Below are 14541 nucleotides of genomic sequence, written 5' to 3'. Positions count from 1 at the left end.
AGGACTGGGAGCAGGGGCAAGGTGGCGGGAGCAGATCAGGTGTCAGCGCAAGAACTAAGGTGTGAAGCAGATTCACGAGGTCCCGTTTATCAATTCTTGATCTTAGAACCCGAGCCATCGGAGTTCTGTTTAGGAAATTTCCCCCATGCCAATGAGTTTGAGGCTCTTTCCTGCTTTCTCTTCTATTCAGTGTATCCGGTTTTATGTTGAAGTCCTTGATCCACTAGGACTTGAGCTTTGTGCAAGGTGACAAATATGGATCTGTTTTCATTTTCCTACATACAGACAGCCAGTTAGACCAGCACCATTTGTTGAAGATGCTTTCTTTTTTCCATTATATATTTTTGGCTTCTTTGTCAAAGATCAAATGTCCATACGTGTGTGGTTGTATTTTTGGGTCTTCAATTCTATTCCGTTGATCAATCTGCCTGTCTCTGTACCAATACCATCGTAAATAGTGTCTTAAATATATTTGTCAATCTTGAAATCTCTAACTTGTTCAACTACTACTTAACAAATAAACCAATATACGTAAAGCTCAGAATAGCTTCATATACCCTCCAACTCTCCCTCTCTCCCTCTCCTCCTTCCCTCCTCTCCTCTCCTTTCCTCTCCCTCTCCCCCTCCTCTCCTCTCCTCTTCTCTTCTTCTCTCTCTCTCCCTCTACCTCCCCCCCCCTCTCTCTCTCACACACACACACACTGGATACACTCGCATTCACAGAAACCAAACTATGAATAAAGCTAGAACAACTGACCTAACTAAGCTTTTCTCTTGTAGGTAAAAGTAAAATCTGAATAAAATTATTTCTTTGGTCAGAACCTTCTGTGACATTTCTTCACCCTGCTTCAGGCTAGACTGGAGAGCCACAGCCTGTCTCTAAGTTAGCCTACAGATTCTTTCAGTTAGTTACCCTCCTGGGTAGGAAAGAGATATGCTCTCAGTTTGTGGCATCCGTTTTTCAGATGTCTTCTTAGTTCCTCTGCATCAGCTCCTTAAACTTGAAACTAAACCTCACTAAATGCTTACTGAGTCTCAGGGGGAAAAATGATGCGAAGTAAAGTCAGTTCAGATCAAGCTAGGCAAGACAGGGCTGGATCCCAGTGTATGATAGAATGTGCTTAGGGTTTTAGCTTTTATTCTCAACAGGATAGGAGTTTGGGGAGGGGCTTGTAGGAAAGGAACCACAGAGTTTGAGTTTCATAAGGCTGCCATGTGGAGATGGCATTGGAAAGACTTTGAGGAGAAAGAAAGACCTTTCTTTCTAAATAAGCTTTTCTGTATCTCCTGAAACAAGATCCCTGAGGGGTCCACCCAATTGCCCATCCTCTGATTGGGTTTTGTTTCCCTGTGTCCTGCTCTCCCCCTGAACAGGTTTGACTATGAGGGACTGGAGCCTAAGGCTACTTATTACATCATGAGGGACCTGGAGGCCCTGGTTACAGACAAGTCCTTCATCGGCCAGCAGTTTGCTGTGGGGAGCCACATTTACAGCATTGCAAAGACGGACAGCTTTGAGTATGTGGACCCTGTGGATGGCACCGTGACCAAGAAACAGGTATTTGCAGGGGACTCACTGACACAGGTGGATCAGGCAAATGGGTGGGGAGGTCTTCTCTGTGCTCCTCATTTTAAACAGCAGAACTCTCTATCCAGGAAGAAGAAGCCCTTAATGAAGGTTACCTCATTACAGGCAGAGGATGGATTAGAACCTGGGCCATTTTGTCCCGTATTTCTTATTACTTAGTAACTGATGCTAAGCTCTCAAATAGGAAGAATAGGCCCAGAATTCCCTCCTTTAATGGTTAGCAACCTCGGGAGCTTTTATGTGGTGGATATTCTTGGTGATAAAGTCAGAGAAGTGCCTAGAACAAAATATCTGTTGTTAAGATTTCCCGGTGTAGGGGTGCTTCATTTCCTATTACCTTGTGTCATCAAGGAACCACGAGGGCTTAGATAAGTTCAGTGTGCCTGGCAGAGAAGGAAGAGTTGGAAAGTTTGCCCAGAAATCTCAAGTGGAAGATGCATGGATGAATGCTAATCTCAGGCAAGTAGCAACGCCAACTGCAGCTTCCACTATGGTCTTGTCTTGGTGAGTTGTGTGAGAAAAGTTGACGTCTCTACAATGAGTTTTCCCCTCCATCTTGTGTATTTATAGGTTATGACAAGTTGTGATGCCTCTGGGAGCACATCGCAGACATTAACATTTACAGAGTAATACAACCTGAATAATGTTGAGAGCGATTCTGTTCTCCAATCCCCAGGGTCTTATCTTTTTATACATTCTTTGCACGTGCAGACAGTATCATGGGCAGACACTGCAGGTGATTGTCACTAGATAAAATGCATTACTGCTATCCTAATATCCTAATATGTCCCCCTGCCGTCTTTGTTGTGAAAGCGCTTGCATTGTATGTGCTCCAACCCCTGGTGCATTCATTTTTATTCTCTTGGTATACTACCTCAAGTTGGCTTAGTTTTGTTGTTATTTTTTAAATCTCCATCAAAATATCAGTCCTTTGGGATAGAGAGATGGCTCAACAGTTGAGAGTCCCTGCTATTCCAGAGGTCTAGGCGTTAGTCACTAGCACCCACACGGCAGCTCACAACCATCTGAAGCTTTAGTTCCAGTGGCTCTAATGCCTTCTTCTGGCCTCTGTAGGTACCACACACACACACACGTGATGCACAGACTTACATGTAGGCAGAACACTCATTGCATTAAAAAAATGAAAACAGGCAGTCCTTCGTTCTACAGGCCCTTAATCACCCGTTTAGAAAGGCAATACAGTCAAGAAAACAGGATTTAGAAGTCAGAGTCCAATCGTGCCACTTGCGTGGAATTAGAGGAAGTGTTTTGGTTTCTTAGGTCCACACTTCTCCATCCACAGAACACTCACTGCACACATGTTTCAGACAAGGAATGAAATAAGGTAGGAAAAAACTGTGTGAGTTTTCCTTTCTACGTCAGACAGAAGTGCTAGTTCTCCTTTCCATGGGGAGCACCACCCCACATACATATGACCTGTTTCATTCTCTGAAGTTGGTTCTCACTGAAGGGCCTTGCTCGGTAATAACAGCAGTGATCCAACCCTCGGCAATGGGAGACAGGTGCTCATGTGACACCTTTGAGTCCCTGTGCCTTGAATAGTATTTTACATTTTATTTTTTCACTTTCCTTCTGGGCCAGCCTTCCCCATCCCCAAGGTTCACTTTGCTTTTTTGGTTTTTTGTTTGTTTGTTTGTTTGTTTGTTTGTTGTTGTTTTGTCGCAGTAAGGTTAAAGAGACTTGAAATACACACTTTCCAAAGTACACATCTGGGTCTATGGCTATAACATCCTGAAGTCACCCATCCCCATCTTGTCTAAAGTATATCCTTGTGAGGTTTCTGTTCTCTGAAGAGAGCTTAAAACTATCTTCGGGGACACAGGTCTAGAGACAATTACATTAACGTGTTTACTAGTCTAGTCATATGAAGTTTGTCTGTCGAGAGACTTTATTTGCTGTTTGAACCAACATTTCTCTACCTTCTGGGGTATTCAAATGTCTTCTTCTTAGATGCTCTCTAACCAGTTACACCAGGGCACTTCCTCAGCTGAATCTCAAATTCTGAGGTGGTTTTATTTACCTTCTCCTTCATAACCACAGATACTATATTTCATTTGAACTCTGGAATATATTAATATTTTTCTTCCTACACATGTTCCACCTGAGTTCTAATGTAGCTATAAAGAGATCAGCATTGCCAGGACCTGCTCTTGTGAATTTCCTTGTAAAGAATTCAAAAATCTGTCTTCTTTTTGCACATATCGGGGCCCTGTGAGCGACATCTTCATGTAAGGGTGGCTCTGCGTCACTGGAGCATTTCAGCAGGCCTGGGTCTGCTTTAGTGTGGGTGATGAGGGATCAGTTAACACTGAGATCATTGTCAGCTAATCCAGTGACTCTTTTGACACCGTTTGTTCTGTTGGGTGCTGTATAGATGGGACTCAGCACAGCAGAGCTATGAAACCCTATAGACTATCAACAAACACCAACATTCATCTGGGGGACACTTTAGGTTATACTGTACAAAATCAGCACACTTTCTGAGTAATAGGCTCCACAAACAGATAGTTGGGTTTAAATGAACTACAATGATTTCAAAACAGTCATAAAGTTCTTTGGTGTAATCACTAAGTAGATATTTATTGAGCATACACAAAATGTATAATTTGAATTTTTGTCACTGTACAGTTTTCTAAATATAAATATATAATGGCTTTATGGTCGCAGAGTCCACACACACTATACAATTTGTTCATTTATGTGCAACTGCCACTGGTTTTTGCATTGACAAAGGAATGCGGCCACCACCACCTCAATAAATCTTAGGACATCGTAGCCAGCCCACGGTGAGACCTTACCCATCTTAACTGTCACCTCCCTTCCAACACTCCTCCAGCATCCAGATCCTAGCAACCAATGACCTACTTCTGACTCTATAGATTTGCCTGTTCTGGACGTTGCCTCTAAATGGAATCCCATGTGCTCAAGTTCACATGGCATCCCTCAGCATGTGATTTGCCTGTCGGCTTTCACTTGTTATCTATTCCCCCGGCCTTCTATATTATTCAGTATATCAACACTCCATTCTGTTTTAGGACTGAGCCGTGCTCCATTGCATGGGTGGCCAAGTTTTGTTTTCCATTTGTCAGTTGCTGGGTTCCACTTGCGACTGTGACGATGACCATGGTGTGGGTGTTCACAGGCTGTTGTACAGACGTGGGTTGCGGCACTCTTGGTACACAACTAGAAGTGGAATCGTTGGGCTGAGGCTTAAAGGAACTTAAGGCTTCAAAACCAGTTCTTGTTCAAAACCACTTTATGTTCTTGCCAGCAGTACATGAGGGTCCAGCTAACACTAGTTACTATGTCTTCTGATTTTTAAATACTGTTGCTTTAAAACAGCATACTACACTGTGGGCTCTTCTAAAGTTAAGATAAAGGTAGAACCAGGCATAGTTTCTCTCTCTCTCTCTCTCTCTCACACACACACACACACACACACTTGATCCTGGCACTCAAGAAGCAGAGGATCATGAGTCCTAGGTCAAGATGGGTCATATAATGAGACTCTGCCTCAAAAAAAAGAAAGAAAGGAAGGAAGAAAAAGAAAAAAGAAAGAAAGAAAAAGGAAAAGAAAAGAAAATTTATATCCATAAAGGAAAAACAGCAGTATCTAAAACACAAAGAAAACACCACCCTGTAACTCCGCATGTGCCATAGGAGCCGCTCACTGTCCTCTCCAGCCTCTTACTCCTCTTTGGAAACTTGTGGTCCCCTGGCATTCTACCCCTCTTCAGCCACTGGATGCAGTTTACTGTGATCCTTTTTGGCATCCACTTCCGCTTTCGTACCCTATTGTTTGAAATCAGATGTACCCAGGCTTAAAGGGTGTATCTGTTACTGTCCAGACATTTGACATTAGTTATACTCTTGAACTACTCTGAGTCTCAATTTGAGAGGCAGTGTTGATTGAGGTCTGCATGTGGGTGATGGAGGATGACTGAGAAGAGCATTCTATAAAGCTCTGGGTGCAGTGGCTGGCTGCTAATCCACATGCAAGAAATATTAGTTCCTTCCCTCTATCCAGAATCCTTAACTTGAGTGTCAGCACGAGGGAAGGGTCCATCATTTCCTCCTTCCGTTTTTCTGATCCCCTCATCCCCAAAGGAGTGTGCATCTACACACCTATGCACACATATTCCAACAGATAGTGTTTGAAAATAATATATGGTGTGTACTAGCACTGGAAAACATCGTGCTGAATCTGTATTTTATCCTAGCCCTCCTCCCAATGTTTTGTAGTGAAATTTGAGGTTCCAATGAATGAACCATGGTAGTGGGAAGCTCCTAGTCACCTCTTGTGTGGTCTAACCTTGACTTACTAGAGGAAAGAAGTAGATAACAGACGCAGCTTTCAACAATACCGTTTATACAAATTCTTTGCTGTTTGCTTGCTACAGAGACTGTCTATAAGCACAGCACTGTAGTAGCCTATGCCTGGTGGGACTGCTGGAAATCCATGGGCAACTTTGAAGTGTGTGGTCCGGGAATCCAAGGACTGGCATTACTCCTCCATCATTTAAAAAAAAGTCAAAATTTTAAGTTCTAATTTTTGACTTGATTTTTCCTTCTGGTTGCTGTTGCAAAATACTTTGACAAAAATAACTTAGGGAAGAAGGGATTCATTTGGATCACAGTTCCAGGTTATAGCCTATCATATCAGAGATAGCGGAGAAGTCGTAGCCGTGGAAGCTTGAGGGTGCTGGCCACATCACATCAATACCAGGAGGTAAGGGCAAAGAACGCATGTGTGCCAGTGCTCTGCTTGCCTTCTCTGTTCTGACACAATGCAGAGTCCCCTGCCCAGCAAATGACATCACCCACATCTCAATGTATAGAATTAAGATAATGTCCCCAGGCATGCCCATAGACTGGCTAATCTAGACAGTCCCTAATTGGGACTGTCTTCTTGGTGATACTAGGTTGCATGAAACTGGTAGTTAACTATCGTGGTATACAAGGTCAAGTGTTTCACTGTGGTATTTTCACGCAAATATCTCATAAATTTTCCTCTTACTCATCTCCCACTTCTATGCCACTAACCCTCCTTGTTCCCACCTTTCTTTTCCCAGTTTTTCTTTCTATATTCCTGCCACATACATTCAGTTATTCTCTCATGTTCCCTCCTCCCTTTAGATCTCTTCCTCCTCTCTCAAAGACCTCTTTCTAACACCCCCCCTCATTTAAATCTAGACTTCACATATGAGAGGAAGCATGGGGAATTTGTCTACATTTCGCTTATAATGATCTCTAGTTCCACTTTCCTACATATGTAATAATTTCATTCTTCTTTATAGTAGAATGAAACTTCCATGTGTACAAACACATTTTCTTATCCATTCATCTAGGCATCTAGGCTGGTTTAATTTCTGGTCTGACATGTGTAGCAAAGCAATAAATATAGATGCAACTATTTCTCTTCAGTATGATGACTTAGAATCCTTAGGTATATACTTAGGATTGCTAAACTTATCAAATGGTAGTTATGGTTTTAGTTTTTATTTCCACAGTGGGTGTTCCCGTTTACACCCTTACCAGCAATGGATAAGGCATCCTCTTTCTTCACGTCCTCACCAACATCAATAAATATTTTTTTTAAATTGAGTTTTACACTGTAGCTTATGCTGGCTTGGAACTCACTATATGCCCTAGGCTGGCTTCAAACTTGCCAACTGCCTACCTTTCTGCCCTCCTCTTTTTTTAAGCATGTTTTTGTGAGAATTTCACACTTGAGGAACTCCCCTCTGTAACTCTTCCCATGTTTCCCTACTCCCTCTCAAGCTCATGGCCTTCTCTCTTTAATTATTGTTGTTACATGTGTGTATGTGTTTAATATAATAAACATGATGAGTCCATTTAGTTTTGTTCATATTTACATTATTTGGGGCTGGCCACTTGGAAAGGGGTAACCTATCTGTGGGGCTGGTCCCTGGAGAAGACAGATTCTTCTTTTAGTAGCTGTTAACTGTGTATAGCCATTAACTGTTCATCCAAAGATGGGATTTTTCCAAGATTTTTCCCCATCTACTTTGGGACGTTGGCTGGTATTGTCATTGTACAAGTCTTGTCAAGGTGACCACATTGTTAAGATCTCAAGGGTATGACTCCTTATGACATACAGAAGACACAGGTTGGTCCTAGGACTTTCCCAGTCTTTCTACCCCTCTTCATGATGTTTCCTTAGCCTTAGGTAGAGGGATTGTGCTACAATGTACCCACTGGGGATGGGGGTCCCCAAATCTGTTGTTCTCTTCATTGTAAGCTGTTGGTGGATTTCTGTGATGGTTTCTGTCTATTGCAAAGTGTCTTTGATGCAAGATGAAAGCCACACTTACGTGTGTGCATGAGGACAAGTATTTACAATGCGGTTGGAAGTTATGCTGGTTTAGGAAAGTGGCAGCAGTAGATTCTCCTGTCAGGCCCATGACCACATTTAGTTGGCTAGGTTTACGGTACCAGGCACAAACTTTTTCACATTGAGTGGGCCTTAAATCCAAAGAGGTGATAATCTACCTTCTTGATGAATTATCTTATTGTTCTCCCTATGAGATCCATCTGAGAAAACAGGAATAATAAATGGCTATCACGTCTAGTCACTGGGAAAATCAAATACTACCTGTACATTCCTGGCACAAAAAGAAAACTTGAGGCTTAACTTATTCAAGAATACTAATAAGTGACTAACTCGAGGCTTAACTTACTCAAGCAACCTTGAGAGCACTGAGGTTGTAACAGAGGTTGAACATCTTACTACCTTGACCTCTCCAACACTCTAACAAATGAAACAAAAAGAGCAGCTCTGAGCTCTGATGAGTCACAGATAATAAGAAAAGCGAAGAGAAAATAGACTTGTCAGGGTGTCATGTGAAGATCTGGAAGAGCCTCTGGGTTTCTGAGTCATCTCTCAGTGATTCAACTCACATTACCCTTCTCCGCCATCATCCCCCTCCTCTCCCCACACATACATTCTGATTCAGAAAGAGAAAGGTTCTTTAAGGCAGCTTAGTCTCCCATTTTGTCCTTAATTTGAGGTCAGAGTCAGGAAACAGACAACAGGAAAAAAGCCATTCCGAGTGCCAACCAAATTGACCCTAAAATCCTGTTGTGATGATAAGTCCCCGGCCTGCTCCACAGCCTTGGAAATGTTCAGGGAAATCTGTCCTGCCTGACACTCTGCAAGAATCATGCTGGAAGCAAGACGGAAGCCCCGAGGCACTCCACCCCAACTTGAGTTCCCAGGGACTCCTTTGTCCCGATTATGGCTTTCTAGCCTTCATGGGATTTACTATGACTGCTTTTTTTCGGAGCTGGGGACTGAACCCAGGGCCTTGCACTTGCTAGGCAAGCACTCTACCACTGAGCTAAATCCCTAACCCCATGATGACTGCTTTTAAGCTTCTGGGTGAACCAAGGATCTATTGCGTTCAGAAATAGCAATTTAATAAGGCCTGGACCCACCACAGTTATTCCATACTCTTTGGGGGAATCTGTCCCTGCGTATTCTGAGGTTTAGTTGAGTTCCATGAGGGACCAATGATGCTTTCTTCAAATCAGAGTAGGACAAATAAGTCAATAGTTACAATGTGAATAGGGTCAAATTACTGACAAGTCTAAGACCTTCCCAATGTTTGCCTTGTAGCAAGATGCAGGGAAGTTTGCCAAGCCCTTGGGGTCTGAGTCCTGCTTCAAGGCTGATTTTGTGGTGCAGATATCCAGGGCTCCACTAGTGCTAGATGCTCTGTCCCTTTTACCACCAACATAAAAGGAACATTTTAGTGCTAATATGGTCTCCTATCACTACTGTGTCCTATCTAACTTGCCCTATCTACTTGTAGCCTTGGTCCTGCCTTTCAGTGCCCACAGCTGTGAGACTCTTCCAGTACTAACAGTAGGAAATTTTTAGTCTTGGTCCTGTGAATGAAGGGCAGTTGGGAAAGGTGGTCAGACATGAGAGCTGGCCTATTACCACCATTATGGCTTCAATCCAGAACTGTAGCCTACATTATGAAAAATTGCTTTTAAATAAGAAAACTTGATACTTCGGAAGTAAAATTCAAGCAACTGAGACTCTTTTTTTCTGCACACTCACACAAATCTTCTACATTTCCATTTAGCTAGCTCAAAAATAAAAAAGTCCTATCGGTGATGGAATAATTTGCAAGCAACAGTTAAAACTTGATGTAAATAAATGTGTACCAGCTATCCAATAGGGAAAGGCAAATTTTCTTATATGTAACTCTGGGATCACTCTAGGCATGATACTTCAAGTTATGCAGGCTGCATGGAAACAGTTGAATATTCTCCTCAGTCTGGAAGAAAGAAATTCATTCAGAGGAAAGCCTACTTTGAAGTCCACTTGCTTTTAGACTTTTGCTTTAACATGCAGGAACTGGGTCTGTCCTTTTTCATTTCAGTATTTAGAAACAATGATGAAAATAAATTGGCAGTCTGGAAATCACACTGCAGTTCTTGGATGTGGCTTTTGACTTTGTCCCTCAGTGCCATCATCCTCTCCACTCCATTCCCAGACATGTTTGCTGAGCCACCAGCATCTATTGCATAATGCAAAGCCACTGAATAGTGCTGGCTGAGGATGCTGGCCCTCCAAAGCCAAGGGCTTCTCTCTTCAGGGCTAGCTGGTCCATCTTCAGTCTCACCAGTCAACTTCCATCATAGCCTTATCAATGAACCATACCTCAGAGACTGTAACAATGAAGCTATCCATTGCTTTTGCATGTGCCATTGATAGGAGCATGGTTTGTGAGTCTATAAGCAGAACCTTGGGACTGATTCTGTTGCACTGATGGAGCCCACCAGTAGAGTTTAAGTCTGAAAGTTGGCACCCAAGTATAGTAGTCCTTCTGCATAGCGTAATGGAGTGTGAAGTTACCATAAGGATTATATTGTGGTGTTGAGAAACAATCCTTGTGGTAAATATGAAAATATGGTGAATGTAGTTGAGTTGATTCATTCATGTTATTATCCACTGGGTAAGTATTTACCACACAGTTACTATTTGCTACTCAGCCCTCTGGTCCTGAGAACCCAACAGCATACAGCTGAGATTCTTGCCCTCTGCTTAACTGAGGGTTATCAGGAGAGGCAACTTGAGGGAACTTGTAATTACTATAGAACTTATCAAACATTATTTTGAAAACTTAGTTGGGCATACATATTAGGGGGACTAATGTAGAGCAGGAATCTAGAAAGCTCTTCAGAGGGAGATGACATTTAAATCATACCAAGAAGAATAAGCAGGAGCTGGCCCAGTGAGATCATTGCATCAAAACTCTGTCTTTCTTTAAAAGAATATAATTATATGGCTGGTTAGCTTTCTTGACGAGATTGATTATAGACAATCTCATGTGGTATTATGATACCTACAATTATAATTTTCCACTTCAACAGCTCTGCAACCCTGTAGTCATGGCAAATGAAAACAACTTGGTTATTTGCTTTGCTAAATATGCCTTTTAGTAGGACATCTTGAAAAGTATTGGAAAAATATTCTCTAGTAGTATCTGATTTCCCTGAGACTTTCCTATTTGTCCTCCAAGCACTAAACACACATAGTCAGTTCTTTAGGGTAATGGTATCATGGTTTCTTGTTAAGTGGGAGGCCCTCCTGCTTCTAGAGACTTCAGTTAAAATGAATTAACCTCTCCTGGCAAAAGTTGGTGGGTTTAGGGCTGTCTTCTAAACCGTGAAGAACCTCCGAGTGTTCTTTAATGACAGGCACCTCATGATGAAACCCTAGTGTCTCTGGATGGTCATATCATCTCAAAAGGCAAGGTTGAATCTTCTCACAGGAACTAAGAGACAAAGTACTGCTATGACAGGGGTTGGGGATGCAGTGTTTTTTCTGAGTCCCTGGTCTCTTAGGCCCAGTGCCAGTGTGATTGATGTAGAGTAAACAGGGATGGGCAATAATTCCAACCGAGAAGTGAGTGAATGTACACAGTCTGCTTCCACTTGCCCACATTTTATGGCTAGGGTTTTGATGAGGAAAATCCAAGCAGCCTCTCATCACTTAAGGCAGTATTTGCTAGATGGGCTCTTTGAGAGAGCATCTGAGGAGTCGTTTGGTTTAATTTTCCCCAAATAATTCTTTCATTCTTTCTGTTGGACTCAACTGGGCTTGTTGATTTTTTTTAAAACTTTTTATGATTATTTTTGAGTTTCACATTATCCCAGTGCCACTCATCTCCCTGTCCCAGCATATCAGCCCTTTGCCCTTGAAATCACCCCTCAAAATAAAACATACCACCACCACAACAAAGCATAGAAAACATCTCATTTGTGGAGCTGTGATGTGTTACAGTGTGTCCGACAGCAGGCCCCTCTGTCCACACATCTTCCTTTGCTAATGTGTTGTAGCTGGCCTTTGCTACTTTGAGGGTCCTTTTTTTCCCCTACCCTTTATCCTCTCAGTTTCACTCCCTATCACTAGATGAGAGAGAGAGAGAGAGTGATCTGTAAATCTAATTTTCTTTTTGTTTCTTCATTGACCACAACTACTAATAAACCACAACCACCAACCCTCTCTCTCAGGACCCTAGCATTTATATACCTGCTGAGAAGTTCCCAGAATTCCAAATGTCACACAGTCACGGAAACTATCTGCAGCTGCAAAACCACAGCTCTGCTAGAGCCCGAGGCAAATCATAGTCAGCTGCTGTGAAGCAGCCCCATACCCCACACCTGGGATTAAAACAGAAACATTCTTATGATATTGGTGGTTTTTTTTTTTTAAGAAACAAAAATTTCATAATTCTTACTACAAATGTTTATTGCAATGAGTCATTGGTGTGGTTTGAGATCTTTGGCTTCTGTGATACCATCAACATTGGATCCTCTTTGGGATTCCTCCCAGTTATTCTGTTGTTGCCGTGGAGGTCCCACAGCTTGAAACAGCAAGACCTTTTAAAGTGTCCCAACCATTTGCAGATGATACAGATTTTGAGGTGGGCCAATTCATTGCCCTGGATCTGAGCCTGGGTGGTAGCTGAGCTGGTCAGCCTGCTGGCTCTCCCTTTTCTGCACCCCCAGGGTGAGCTCTCCAGCACTGCTCTGGCCAGGCCACCCAATGCTGCCATCAGTAAGAGGCTGGGTCAGCTCTCCAGCTCTCATGCCCTCAAGGTCAGCTCACCTACACCTCCAGAACCAGTTGCACTCTGCTGCCCAGTCAAGGTGTGGAGCTTACTCTCCTAAGTGCTGTAGCCTGTGAAGGGCTGGGTGGCTCTCACAGGGGCCGATGCAGAGGCCATGGAGGAATGTTACTTACTAGCTTGCTTCCCCTGGCTTGCTCAGCTTGCTCTCTTATAGAACCCAAGACTACCAGCCCAGGGATGGCACCACCCACCATGGGCTGGGCCCTCCGCCCTTGATTACTAGTTGAGAAAATGCCTGTAAGGCTGGGTCTCCTGGAGGCATTTCCTCAAAGGAGGCTCCTTTCTCTGTGATAACTTCAGCTAGTGTCAAGTTGACACATAAAACCAGCCAGTCCACACCAGTTCCACTGTATTGCTCAGGTGAGGTGCAGAGCCTGCTCTCCTGAGTGCTACAGCTAGTGATGGGACAGGGCTAACTCTCCCACTCTCATGACCCAGGCCCAGTTCTCCCAGCTACTGCAGATCGCAAGTGGGTGAGGGGGATGAGAATGGTCCCCATAGGCTCATATGTTTGAATGCTTGGTCTCTAGTTGGTGAAACTGTTGGGAAGGATTAGAAGGTGTGGCCTTATTGGAGGTGTGTCACTATGGGATTTGAGGTTTCATAAGCCCACACTATTATATAAGCCTGATACTGATCCCCCCCAACACACACATACACACACATGCATGCACGTGCATACACGCTAATGCTTGTGGATCAGTCATGAACACTCAGGTACCTCCAGTGCCATGCCTTTTTGCCTCCTGCCAGGATTCCTGCCATGAAGATCATGGACTCCAGCCACTGGGACCTTGAGTTCCCAAACTAACTAAATATTTTCTTTTGTAAGTTGCCTTAGTCACGGTGTTTAGTCACAGCAGTAGAAAAGGAACTAAGGCAAAGCCTAAATGAGACCATGACTCTGGTACATGGTAACTGTAAATGTACACTTAGTGCACTGTACAAAGGCCTAGCAGGCAAGCTAAAGTCCAAGTCCAAAGCTAGCCAAGAGGGGAGGTGCCTTTGCATCCCTTTCCCACCCCGGTCGGGGTCCCATCTTGTAATTCATACAAAGGCCCTGTATGGACTAGCTGCTGCCTTACTCAATTGTGTTTGAACTCATGTTTCCAATTAATGCTATGACTTAAAGAAACATAGGCAGGTCCATGTAGTTGCTTTTTCCTCTGTGTGTTCCATCCAAATCCCCTGCTCTGTGGGCTGCACGTTTTCTTCTACAAAATATGGTTCAGCTGTTACATGGCAATGTTTTTACCTGAGGGCTTTCCAGATAAATGGCCACGATCTCCTATGGGAGTTACTATCCACATTAGGCTCAGAGTATCTTCCAAGGTTGTCCTGACTCTATGTTCACATGCCTCGCGTGGCCAACTCACTTTACATGTGATGCTGTACCAGATTCCAGGCCATATGCTGTTTCTCCCTGGAATCCATCCTCCCATCAGCATTTGACTAAGTCAGACGCTGCCAATAGTTGCTGGTAATGCACAGTTCCCCCTCCTGTCTGGCTGCAATATGTCCTATAGACTCCAAACTAACATCTGGCGGCTCTGCATGGATTTAGCAAGTAACACATCTCCCTGCCTTGATTTACAGGAGGGTTTAAAAAAAAAAACCCAAACAACCACTCTTCCAACACTCATTTATCAAATACTTATCAGAAACTTACTCTACATAAGGCTCTGAGCCAGCTTTGGGGACTATACGAATCCGGAGAAAACGGTCAGGCATTTGGCATCTCATGTGATCCACGAACGTGGG

At 43.3% G+C, this 14541-nt stretch overlaps 1 protein-coding gene across 1 annotated transcript in view; it reads left to right on the top strand.

Annotated features, from left to right (window-relative positions):
- The window catches only part of Pgm5 (phosphoglucomutase 5), a 173842-nt gene that overhangs the window by 127575 nt on the left and 31726 nt on the right, over window positions 1–14541 (top strand). Inside the window, exon 9 of the mRNA XM_032891741.1 lies at window positions 1375–1558. Within this exon, the coding sequence (XP_032747632.1) occupies window positions 1375–1558 (184 nt within the window). The remainder of the gene's footprint in view (window positions 1–1374; window positions 1559–14541) is intronic.

This window comes from Rattus rattus, chromosome 2 (genome assembly GCF_011064425.1).
Source record: "Rattus rattus isolate New Zealand chromosome 2, Rrattus_CSIRO_v1, whole genome shotgun sequence".
Lineage (NCBI taxonomy): Eukaryota > Metazoa > Chordata > Mammalia > Rodentia > Muridae > Rattus > Rattus rattus.
This window is presented reverse-complemented; position numbering and strand designations above follow the sequence as displayed.